The sequence below is a fragment of the Lonchura striata genome, chromosome 1 (genome assembly GCF_050655825.1).
Source record: "Lonchura striata isolate lonStrDom1 chromosome 1, ASM5065582v1, whole genome shotgun sequence".
NCBI classification, from domain to species: domain Eukaryota; kingdom Metazoa; phylum Chordata; class Aves; order Passeriformes; family Estrildidae; genus Lonchura; species Lonchura striata.
In genome coordinates, this window is record NC_140703.1 from 32700366 (window position 1) to 32712955 (window position 12590).

General features: G+C 46.4%; 1 protein-coding gene across 1 annotated transcript in view; it reads left to right on the forward strand.

Annotated features, from left to right (window-relative positions):
- Positions 1 to 12590, forward strand: part of NRIP2 (nuclear receptor interacting protein 2) — a 19447-nt gene continuing 6857 nt past the window's right edge. The window contains exons 1-4 of the mRNA XM_021548812.4: positions 1 to 1324; positions 5887 to 6063; positions 10199 to 10281; positions 10681 to 10808. Coding sequence (XP_021404487.1) covers positions 1094 to 1324; positions 5887 to 6063; positions 10199 to 10281; positions 10681 to 10808 — 619 coding nt within the window. The 5' untranslated portion in view covers positions 1 to 1093. The remainder of the gene's footprint in view (positions 1325 to 5886; positions 6064 to 10198; positions 10282 to 10680; positions 10809 to 12590) is intronic.

The following is a 12590-nucleotide window of genomic DNA, read 5'->3' on the forward strand; positions in this document are numbered from 1 at the left end:
CATTAACCAGAGAAAAGGGATCAAAATGAGACAGCACCAGTTCAAGTTATAATTCATAGTTTCAAGCAGGCCAAAATGGAGACAGAAAGCTGGAAAAGGGAGCTCTACCATGTCCTGTCTCCCCTGACAGAAAGGATGTCTGCTCTGGTCCAGACATCCCACACTGCAGCAGCACCAGCACTCTTTTGGTATAAATAGGGAGCCAAGTCTGCTGGTATCAACGAGCCAGTGATTTTAGGCTTGCTTTCGATAGAGTGGAATGAGAAGGAGGACAGAGTCGGGCACAACACATTTGCCTTGGCTGAAAGCAGAAACTAGACCTTCAGCATTTCATTCAAGCTACAGAGAAACATCCTTCAGCGCAGCCTATTGCAAAGGCATGACACTCTCTGCAGAAATGAGACTGGGCATGCCTGCCAGGAGCCTTGAGGAGGATACTCTCCCATTTACCGAGGCACTGCATCATCTTCCAGGCTGACCCGAGTTGCTGCCAGTCACCGAGAAGCGTCAAAGCCCCCTGGCAGAGGCAGCGGAGCGCGCAGGCTGCCGCCGGCAGCTGTAGCGTGTCCCCAGGAGCCGGGGACAGGCGGGCACACACACGGACACGGACACGGACACGCGCGGTGCGTGCGCGCAGCCCGCCGAGGTAAGTCCGGCCCCCAGCATCCAGCGGGGTCATCCTTCTGCTGCTGGATTTTTCCAGCCGGAGCATCCTGCCGGCTCTGCCGTGATTTATGGAAAGCGGTTTCTGACGCGCGGCTTTTTCTATTACGACACGGACCCACGGACTGGAGGAGGCAAAGCTGCAGTCAGGGCAGGAGAAGTGAGGGAGGGGAAGAGGCGGGAGCAGAGGGATACGGAGGAGTGGAGAGGACAGAGGGAGAAACAGGCACCGAGACACTTCAGAGATGGGTGAGTTATAACTAAGAGAGCAGGAGGAAAGGCAGAGAAAGAAAGAGAAGGAGAGCCGTGAGGAAGAGAAAGGGAAAGGAGATCAGAGACTGAGTCAGCTTCCAGAGGGCAAACACCAGCAGACGAGTTCAGGGAATACCCCAGCACACCAAGAAGGACCTGTTCTGTCTGAATCTTCACCATGAGCACAAGGAAGAGCTGCCCCCTGCCACTGGGGCAAGGAGACCAGGAGGAGAAGCAGAGTGAGGGTATTCCCGAGCTGGATCGAGAGGAGTGTGAGATGGAGCTGAGGAACAAAGCTATTCTGCAACAGAAGAGGCGCCTCAAGCAGGCCACCCAGTTTGTGCACAAGGACTCTGCTGATCTGCTGCCCCTGGATGGCTTGACAAGACTTGGCACCTCCAAGGATCTGGTGAGTCCACGGGGACCACGTTTGGGAGAGGGTCCTCCTAATAGCCTTCATTCCAGTTGGGAGTTGCTGTCAGGATTTGTGAAAGGATCATAGGTTCAGCAAAAATGAAACTTCCCTTCAGGATCATCTAGGAGCAGTTCAGGGTGAGGGGAAAGAATTAAACACCCATTTGCTTGCATCCATCTTCTTGTGCCTCCCCATAGGAACCAAACTTCTCAGGCAGACTTAGACTGGCAGGACTCTCCAGAATCCAAATTTCCATTCACCCAATACCTATGTATGTTCATGTGACATGTATATTTCCATGTGGGACATCTCTGAAAGCCCCTATGTATTCCTGCATGATCCAGTTCTAAAACAGAATGCTTTCTGGACCCACCAGGGAGGAAAGTACAATTAATGAAATTCTGAGAAACTTATGTTTGACCTTGTCACTTTTTTGCATTTTTCTCTCTTCCCCCCACTCTCTGGATTTATGGAGGGGCAAGCAAAGGCAGGACTGCAAACCAGGCAGGCAGGCAGATGCAGTACCTGGCACTCTGGATGACTCCTTTGGGGAGGAGGCACTGGAGAGAGGCCTGTGGGCATCTCCTTGTGGTGACGTGGATCAGGGAGCATCAGGGAAGGAGGTCTGTTCCAGCAGCCTTGGCAGTCTGGAAGGGTTTCCCCGAGGCTGGAAGCAGATTCCCAGAGGATCTGTTACTGGCTCAACTGCACACATATTCTCCTTGCTCTGGCAGTTTTGCTGTCCAACTTCTCTCCACTGTAGAGTTAAACTGCTCAAGGATGTGGAGGTCTAAACCATTTTCCCAAAAGAGAGCTCACGTCTGGTTGTGATGGAGGCATTTATTCCATCTGTGGCAGTGGGTTTCATAAAAGATCTTGTCTCTCCCTGCAGTCTGTGCTTCCCTCTGTATCCTCAGACAATCGCAGCAACACCACAGATGGTCTCATATGTGTGCCTCCAGTCATTTCCCAGCTCCTGAGGCAGTGGCACAGGGCCACATGTGTGTGGGACCAGAAGGTGCCTGGCACTGAGTGGGGGCTAATCCTCCTTGCTGAAACCTTGGGTGCAGCGGCTTGTGGATGAGGGGTCAGTGCCACATTCTCGTGCTCCCACCACCCTCCCCTCAGCTCCCTCAGCAGCTGCTGGGAGTTACTGGCATGGCAGGGTCAAGGGTGGCTCCTCCACGTCCCCCTGTGCTGTCGCCTCATGTTCTGCAGACGCACTCATGGCTGTCAGCAGGGCCCGGTGTGGACTGTCCCTCCGGCCCTGCGCACAGTCATGGCTGGAGGGCGAGAGCTGTGTCACATCAGTGCTGTCTTAGCGAGGAGCAGGGACTCTCCTCCCCATGGGGAAGGAGCTCTGAATCTTCTGGAGCCCAGAGAGCCAGTGCTGGCCCTCGGGGCCTGCAGCACTGCAGCTCCAGCGTCCCCTCCAGAGCACAGCCGGGCATGAGCCCGGGCCCATCCCTGGGCAGGGAATGGGGATGAGCCACTCCGGAGGCTTCTAGTGCGTGTTTGCTGAGCCCAGCCACAAAGGCAGGCAGAAACACATCTGCCAGCTTTGCTTTGGGACTGACTCCTGTCACACCATGCCTCAAAGTGACAACTGGCATCCTGAAGCCCTAAGGGGTTCCTTGAGTGAGACAGTCCTTGTCTAAATCACTTGCCACGAGGAGCTCTCCTGCTGGAATTAACCATTCCAGGCAGGAGAACTCGTGTGCTGACAGTGTTTGGCCACTGCAGCCCACTGCAAACTTTGTGTTTGGTCCATAACAGAACAGCTGAAACTTTTTTACCATGGACCTAGGGAGCAGTGAATAAAGCATGATGTGTTTTTCTCACATGGACATTTTGCTTTGGTGTTAGAGGGCACAAAACAAAGTGTGGCCACTGTGCCAAGTTCAATGCACAGTGCCATACCTGGGGTCAGTGTGGTACCTCCTTTTCTGCTTTAACTTGGAGCAAAAGAAGAACCAGGTCTTATATTTCCAAGTGGGATTCAGCAGTTCCTGTAACTCAGTGGGACACTGTGATACCGCTCTGATCTTTGGGTGCTGAAAATCAGAGTCCCAAATATGCTTTTGGTTTGTTTTTCTAGACATTTCTCCAGCACTATGAAAACCCCATCTCTTTTTCCTAAATTGAGCTGGCTCCCTCCTGGAGGATAGGAATACAAAAAAGGAATGTACTGAAAATGAAGCAGGAGTAGGATGTGCTGGAGAGTTTGATTTGGAGAGAGAGAGTAAAACACCCCTGACTCCTATAGCATTTACATTGGGAGGAAAGTTTAATTAATTCCCCAAAACAGGTCTCCATTGACAAAGCCAGAGACTCCAGCTGTGGCAGCTTCATGGCATAAAATTAGAGCAAGGCCTCATATAATTTGAAATAAAATATCTCCTTTCTTTTGCAGTCACAGGCTGTTACTTTTTGCCATTCTTTTCTGTGTATTCTGGGTGTGCACTCAGGTTATGCAACGCATCCAGAAATGCCTGCAATTTGATGGGCCCATCATGTCTCCAGTAATAAGTAATTATATATTTCTGTGGAGATCTCATGTTTCCACCTTTGCAACAAAAATCATGAACAGTTTTGGGGTTTTTTTAAATGGGAAAAAAAAAAAAAAAAGTATCTACATGAGCTAAAATATTCTGGAAGTACCAAGAAGGTCTGAAGACCTGGCTTCTCACCTCCCAAAAATCAAGATCCCCAGCTCATACAATGTCACTAATCACTGCAAGGCCTGGAGGTTTCACATTGGAGAACCAGAACCTTCCCTAAATTGCACTGAGAATCTTCTTTGATCCCTCTAAGTGCCCTGAGTGGGCATGCTTTCCAGCTCCTGGCCACAACACTCACAACATCCTCCCTTACCGTCTTCTAAATCTAATTGTTTCTGACCAGTCCAAGAGCGACAACGCTCTCTCCACATGTCACTGGTGAAAGAGAAGATAGGCAGGGCCCTGGGAGTCTGCTCTTGAATCAGATGCCTCCGAAATCCCAAAGCTCAGCTAATCCCCACCAGCACTTGGCCTCTTCCCAGCCTGAGTGACAAGAAGGGGACAGAGGTGGCAGCTGCAAAGAGCTTTCTGGTTCTGTGGGAAACATTGCAGGAAGGGGGAAAGGTCCTTTGCATGCCAGATTGTGAGAGGCGGGAGGGAGGATGGGAATTTGGAGACCTGCTGTTTGTTCCCTGCCCTTTTCCCATGGCCCAGATGTTAGCTGGCAGCCAAACTGGCACTGTGCTCAGAGTATTTAGGGAGCTAAGCACAAGGGCCAGCTGTGCTGTGGGCCAGCACAGTAGGCTGGGAAAAAACCAGGAAGAGAGGGATATTTTTTCCCCATTTTTTCAATTGCTGTGATGTTTCTCATACAGCATGTGAATGATCTGACTCTCACCCCTTGAGTGGCAAGGAAGCAGAAGCACAAGGGACATGGCATCTTGCAAAGAGCAATGCTGAGTGTGACCAAAGAGCCAGTGACAACCAACCTGCACCAACCATTGGGCAAATCTGACAAATCAGGGTGCTTCAAATTGCAGCTTGTACACTTCTCTGGTCTCAGCTCTCTGGCCACGCATGAGGCTAGTCTGAAACACAAGTAATCTTTGGGGCTAATGCAGCCCAGCTCACTGGCAGATCTGGTCTAGTTCAGGTGTTTGGCCTACCCATTGACAAGATTCTGCATCAAACTGCTGCACCACCTGGGAGATGACAATTTGTTTTTTCTTTAGAGAGAGAAAAACAACATTTTAAGCTGTAGCACCCTTTAGATTGTTTGCCTTTCTTCAAACAGACTAGTTACTGGGAATGCCATGGCCAGATCAGAGCAACTGCTCTCCTGCAGAAGGGCAGCGGAGCTGAGTACATGGAGAAAGGACAAAGCTACCTCCAACAGGCACCTGTTTCCTCCAACAGGCACCTGTTTCACTGGTGTTGCCACTGTTGATTCAGTAGCTGTGCAGGGACTGGATGGATCAATACTGGGCAAAATCTAGAGCATCTGATGGTGGGGAGCAGAGACAGACTCCAAGGAACATTAGAAGCTTATTTTAGTTTCCTCCTCAAGGATCTTTCTGCTTCACTACAAATAATTGCTTGTACACCTAAAATATCTGCAGTCCTGCCTTCTTGCCCACAAGTACATCACACACATGCTACGTTCCTCTCCTCGTGGCCTCCCACATTGGAAGGTGTGAGTGTGCCTGGTGGGATGTCAGCACACACCCAGCAGGCAGTGCACTGCATTAGGAATGAGACTCTCCAGTGCATGTTTAGCTGAAGGAACAGATATGTGTGGGGAGAGCATGCATCAGGCATGTTCTCCTCATCCAATAATTCTCCTCCCAGAGACCTGCCGGCCACAGACATCCCAACACTTTAACACCAAATTAGCAGCTACCAAAAAAAAAATCTTGGGATTTAAAGAAAGATTTTTCAATAACCATGTCTTTCATCAGGACAATCATATGGGTCAGGCATTTCCAACTTACATCCCTGAGCTAGCAAATATCCTTGTCCTTAGCCAGGATTTCTCTTTCTTTGTGATGGAGACAGCAGCCTCATAGTGTGGTCCAGCGGCGCCTCTTGGAAGGCAACCTGAACAAGCTGCGGGGTGAGACCAGGGGTCAGTCTGCGCGGGTTCAATCTCCGCTGGCAAAAGACCAGGATGAAAAGATGGAAAAGGGAGAAGACAGAAGAAAAGAGACTTCACCCCTGCTAATACAGTGCCAGGTAAGGCAACAACACAGTGCTGCTGATTTCAAAGTGATGATAAATGCTCAGAGTTCCAGCTGCCCCCTTCCCAAGGGCCATGCTGAGTTTTAAATTGCAAAGCCAGCTGCAGCCAAAAAGAAGAGATTTCATGCATGGCCTCTCCTAGAGTCTGGATGCAGGTTTTTGAAAAGCCAGAGGAAAGTCTTTCTGCTACATGCCTTCTAGTTGCCCATATTTGAACATAAATTACTTTAATCACATCTCCTTCCTTTGAAGGCCAGCTTTCCCATGATATGAGGTATTTTATAACTGCATGTAGAAGCAAGAAATGTCTCCTTATCACTTGAAGACAGGTGCTTCTAGCTGATTTACAATTAACTAATTCCAGTCCAGTCTGATTCTCTCAGGTGTCAAAGGAGCTCCTCAGAAAGTGGCTAACTGTGCTCCAAATTAGCTCAGCTGCATCTCTTGATGGAAGCAGTATTTTTAGTTTCCTTTTCTTTTTATATCCTCCTGTACAGGAGAGCACACTACTCCCTGGCTCCTGCAGTTAGAGAAAGTGCATCCAAAAACTGTGGCCCATGGACAAGAACTCGATGGTTAGAGCTGCACAGTAACATACAGATGAGACTAACCAAGATACAGACCTGTTGTATAAAACCCATTTTAAAGCTGGTTTCAGTTCAGTTAACTATCCTAAAGAAGGTCTCCTATATCTGAGTGTAAAGGTGTCACTTCCAAGAAAAACATATATACCTTTGAAAATTCATTTAGCACATTAAGTTATGATAGGAACACAGTCTGCTTTTAAGTTTCTGAAAGGCTTAGATCAGGTATCTCAGTACCAAGCAAAGCCACTGTCTGGTTTGTTTTGCAGCCTTCACTGCTGCAGTTAGGCATTGCTTACCCTGCATTTTAGACTTTAATATGTCTGGGTTAACATAACCACACCTGGGGACAGACTAGTAGGATGAATGGCTCTCAGGGTAATTTCTCCAATTACTTGGAGCCTGTTTTTGAGCAAATAAAGGTGTTTCTTTTTATTTAATAGCCTCTCCTTATTGTTCTGCAGGAGGAAAATTTAGTGATAAAGGGCAGGGTTTTTGCCAGGCATGCACACTGAACAAGGACAGGCATTACAGGTGTTGTATCCCAGGGGCAGTAGCTAAGTCAGCATTACAGTCCACCAGTCATTCCCTTTTGTGTTTCTAATGCACTGAACCCCAGCTGTCACCCACATTTTACTTACCCTCACAGAGGAAGGTTAATGAGCATCACAAGCAAGGAAATAGATCTAACACTGCATGTAACGCTCCCTGAATTCTGCACAAGCAATTCTTTTTCTGCCATTCTTAGGAGCCAGTCACTGTTTGTCACACTTGAAGGAAGGGAAGCTCTCCTACCCTTCTTTTTGTCTTGCTGCTTTTGATGTTCACATTTGTGAACTTCAAAAAGCCTCTCCTGTCAGTAACAGAGCTGTGGCAGGAAATAGGACTCAGGCTGCCAGTTTATTTGAGCCAGAGAGGTGAGCTGGTACCTTTTGGAGAACTGCTTGATTATAGTGCAGTTTTTATTAGAAATGGAGCACAGCCCCAGAGAAGTCTTTTTTTTCCCCTGACTCCTGAGAAAAGATAATATACCATTTACACACAGGGAAGTATGCTGAAAATCCCAAAGTGGTAACAAATGCATCACCTGACTTGTAACTGAATTTGACTAAGGAATAAACTCAAATATATGTAGACTTCAGTGGTACATGGAGATTCAGGCAGTAAGTGGTTTCACTCTAACAGGTTTTAGTTGCCCTTTGTCTAAGGCCTTTTAAGTCCCAGAGATCACAATAGACCTAGTCTATAATTGTATTGCTGTCACTCACCCTTCTATTTGCTTAGGTGGGTTGTCCAGATGGTACTTTAGCAGAATTGCTCCTTTTTGTGACAGTTTTTGAAAAGCGCTTTGGAAAACTAGTTACAACTGGCATCTGCAACATAAAATCAAGCTGTTATTTTTTGTGGTGGGGCTTGTCTCTTGTTGACTTGGAAATAGATGCTGAAAAACTTCACTGCTGTAGAAGGCCAGTTTTTCTCTATGCCAAAGCAACCTGGGATTGATCTGCCTTTTGTTTGCTAAAGCAGCTTCTTGACTTTGGGACTGACATAATTTCAGAAAACACAGCTCTTTATAGTGATCCTCACTGACTCCCCTTCCACTTTTTCTTGGAAATTCCCATAATTGACATTTAGATAAAAAGTAAATGTGACTGGTAGTGACAGACTGAAAATTCTGGAGTAGAGATGAGAGTGGGTAAAGTGATGAAAAGTTCTCCTAGTTCAAGAAGCCTTGCAGTGCTTATGAGCTGCCTGCATTGTATTTTTGGTACGCTGGGCCAAGGACTTTCCTCGGGCTCCTGGTGAGTTCTCTAGGGAAATGGTTAGTGGTGAAGAGCTGTGTACACTCAATGAGATTAAATGTTGTTTTCTACAGAATAATCACTGTCCTGTTATATCCTATCAAGACTCTAACTTACAGATTTCCCAGCCTGCTCTGAAACAAAACTCAGTAATCTGCCTAGTGATACAGCTTAGGCTTATTATAACAACAGCAGCTCATGCGTTTCAACACTGCTGCTCCCAAGTGATTCCTTAGCAATTGCACTCCAGTATTTCTCACAGGAGTTGTTTTCTTCTTTCTAATGGCTCACAGCACGTTTTTGAAAATGAAATCTTGGAAATACTGGATGTAGATCTCAGTGATGATTAATAATCATACACAGGTTTAGATAAGAAATCAAGAAATTGAGACATTTTCCTTGATCCTGCTGGTGCTGCACTGAGTCCCTCATAGCCATGCTGATCTGCTTAAGGTGTTCAAGCATTTAAACTTCTCAGGACTGAGCATAAGAGTAGAGAAGAAGTGTCAGGTGTGTTGTTGCTTCTGAGTGGTTCATGTCACAGAGTGCCATAGTGGATGGAAGAGAAGGAATCACAGGAAAAACACAAACGATAGTAGGAATACAATGAGCCCCCCAAAAGGAAAATTTTGTGAGTGGGGTTTTATTGATGGGGTTTTTTTTGGGCGGTGGTGTAAGACAGAGCCTTGAAGAACTAGGCCATCAAGAATAGGTATTATTAGGTACCATAGATGTATTTTGTAGATGACAGTTACTCCATCTTTTCCAGTTCCTTTACTAAGTCCTGTTCCTCTTTTATTTTTCCTCAACCTAATTCTTATTGATGACCCTATGTTTTCAGACCCCTAAAATAAATGTAACCTGCTGTTACTTCATCACCTCAGGCCTACTATTAAGGACCTCTCTGCAGAGGGGACAAAAACCAGATGGGAACCACATCTTCTTTTCCCTTTCATGTTCAAAGGGGTAAAGAAATTAAATGAGCAAAGCACTGGGAACTATTCCAGTAAAATCATGCACAGGTTACTTGGGTGCAGGGCACATTCTCCCCCTTTGCTAAATGACACCAGCTGTGACTATTGTAACATCATGTCTTATATCCTTAAAGAGCTATATAGGAATATGCTGTAAGCCCTACACGAAATAGTAATATCTTTATTAGGTTGTTTCTTGGATTCAGGAGTCACATGGATTTGCCAGTTATCTTGGGAACTGCCTTAAATTCAAGATCATTTCAGGTGTGTTTGTCCTGGGTGCTCCTGCTTCTCCTTCAGACTTCTTCTGGCAGCTTTTCTACTGAGAACAAACGTTTAGCTCTGGGACATTGTTCCCTGCGACACCAGAAGAAATGGAGAGATGAAACCCAGAAAAACTAGCACATGCTTGTATTCCTTTAGAAAACCTTTGCATATTACTGCTCTGCTAACAAAGTCCATGTTGGTTTTATGATTGAATTCTCTAAATGTGGATCTCTTGACTGGAATACTGTTAAGTTAACGTCACTAAGATAAGTGTCTGGGCGATCAAACACAAATGAAGAAAGACCATTTCAAAAATAAGTGTTTGAGAGTGATTTGCAGAGAACTGGGGAAACCACCATTGTCTTGGATGAAACTCCTGCCTTCTGACTACTGGATAAAGCACCACAACTTGGCTATGTTGCTCAGAAAGTCCAAGTGACACAGTTGGAGGGGTGAATATGCTGATTTTGAGCCTACAGTAATTATCTGCTGTTTTTTCTAGTGCCAAGGTCAGGCATTGAAAGCGACCGTTAACACTGGGTGTCTACCAAACCTCATCTCCAAGAGGTGTTTAAACCAGCTGGGGTAAGTCTTTGCACAGTATAAAAGGAGGGATGGCTAAAGGAAAAACCATGGCAAGAACCCAGGCACTCTGGATTCCCAGCCCCAGTGATAATGGCTGTTGAGGGGAAGATGCAGAGGGTGGGCTACAGGGAAAGGCATTAGAGCACTGGCAAAGGTGTGTGCAGCCCCCAGACTCTGAGGCAGTGGTGTGTAATCCTGCCTGCATGACCTGCAAGGCAAAGCTGCCCAGCTGGTGGCTGGTGCTGAGGTTTTGCTGGTTGAATCTGCCTCCAGACATACGGTATGAAAGAGATTCTCTCTCTTGTGGGCCTGTTCCTAGTGAGACCCAGAAGAACTGCCAACAGTGAGAAGTCCTGGTTTTCCTCCTATTGAGGCAGTAACACCTCTTGTGTCCCACAGGCTGGAAGAAGTGTCTGCCATGGACTGTGGAGACCTCTCTCTTCCCATCCCCAGTGTTGTTGGCCGAGTAGAACATTTGGAATTGCAATTTGGCCAGGAGACAGTGCTGTGTTCGGCACTGGTTGTAGGTGAGAGTGCCAGCCCCTCTTCTCCCTTGTTTCTCCTGTATCCCTCTTGCCCTGCCAAGGGCATTTAACGGACCTTTGGAAAAAGCATAACGTGGTGGAAGGTTGGTGATGTGGCCACCTCCACTGCAGGCCAACATACATGGTGAATACCCTCAATGTAACCAAAGGAAAAGGGCAGAGTTAGACTACAGAGAAGACAGAAGACATTGAAACTGGGGAGAAATTAGGTGCTTTTTCAGTCTTAACTAAGGACATGAAAAATTTTCATTTCAATTCTAAAATGGACTTTTCATAAAATTCTGCAAATGGCTTGATTAATCCTCTGGTGCCTTATGTTCTCCTATGGACTGGGCACTTGTTTCTCTGGCTGGCTGGAAGTCATCAGAGAAAGTAACAGAGGGTACAGCTTATTTCCTAGAGTACTTCTCTGTGTGCTCCTTTGCCTCTGCTGCAGGGAGCACCCTGAAAGAACCTGCAAGCCCCAGAGTGCTGAGTCTCCTTCAGTGTCCTGAAGCAGGACCCTTTGAAGGAAGGGGCCATAGGAGACAAGGCAGGCCCAGAAAATGGCAGAAAGGCTGCATGTTCTGCACTTACATCAAGTTGTGCATATCCTGAAAACAACATGGTTATCTTTTTTTTCCCCCATTCTTTCTCCCTATTGCTCTTCCAGCTTTACCTTCTTGCTTTAATCTGTTTCGCCATCTTCAATGAGTCCTGCTCATCTTCCAAGGTCTCCCTTGCTCCCTCTTCTCATGCACATTCTTCCCACATTCCTAAGTTATCTAGAACGAGCTTCCTCGTCTTACAAACTCCAGCTTGCTCTTCTTTCCTGGTTTCCACTCTGCTTGTTCTCTCCCTTCATGGGGAATCTGCATTAGTACCAGCACAGGTGAATTTACCCCATACCTACTACCTACTCCCCATGTTGTTGGAACATGGAAATGGCGGCCTGGAAGGAGCAGAATTACTACACCTATGTCTTACATCTCCCTGTGCACACAGTGCTCTCACTTATGTGGTTATAAATAAATTATAAATTACAGCCACTGGTTACAGGGCAAGCAGAAGTGTTAATGACAAGTGGCTGCTGATTCCTGCAGACTCCAGGACCTGGGAATTCCTCCTTAGATACCACTTTAACCCCTGGAATCTTCTATGCTTGCTGACACTGAAGACTTGCAGCAGTTATGAGTAGGACAGACAAGTTACATGGGGAAAAAAAAACAAAAACCAAAACTTAATAAAATTATTTAATAAGATTGGCTAGATTGCAGCCATTAGGTGCAGGCTTTGGTCAGACAACTGAACCAATAATCTGCTTGCATGTCCCCTTAGCCCCTCTCCTCTCCATTTTCCCATGCTTGCTCTCCCCTGATTCACCCTGCTGCTTGCCTTCTGCCTTTTGTCCTTCCCTTACACAGCCCATAGTATGTTTCATGGGATCTCACAAGTCCCTTCTGATATATTAAGTTTCAAACAATCACATAAACTCCCTCAAATTTATCTTAGAGTAGTCATGATAATCATGGTTTCTTTCTCTTATCAGCTGCAAAGTTCATTTTGACATCTTCAGGACTGTGCCTAAATAGCTCCTTTAAAGGCTCATGAGCGAGTGGCAGAAGAGAGAGATTTATTATTGTCATTGCTACTATCTGGTTGTTAATGTTGGTGTGTTTAACTCATCCTTTTCCTTGTTATTTTTTATCTGCTTTATATTGATTCATAAAAATTTATGAATCAGATGTTCTTGTATTTCATATCCTTTTACAGGAGAGACACAAT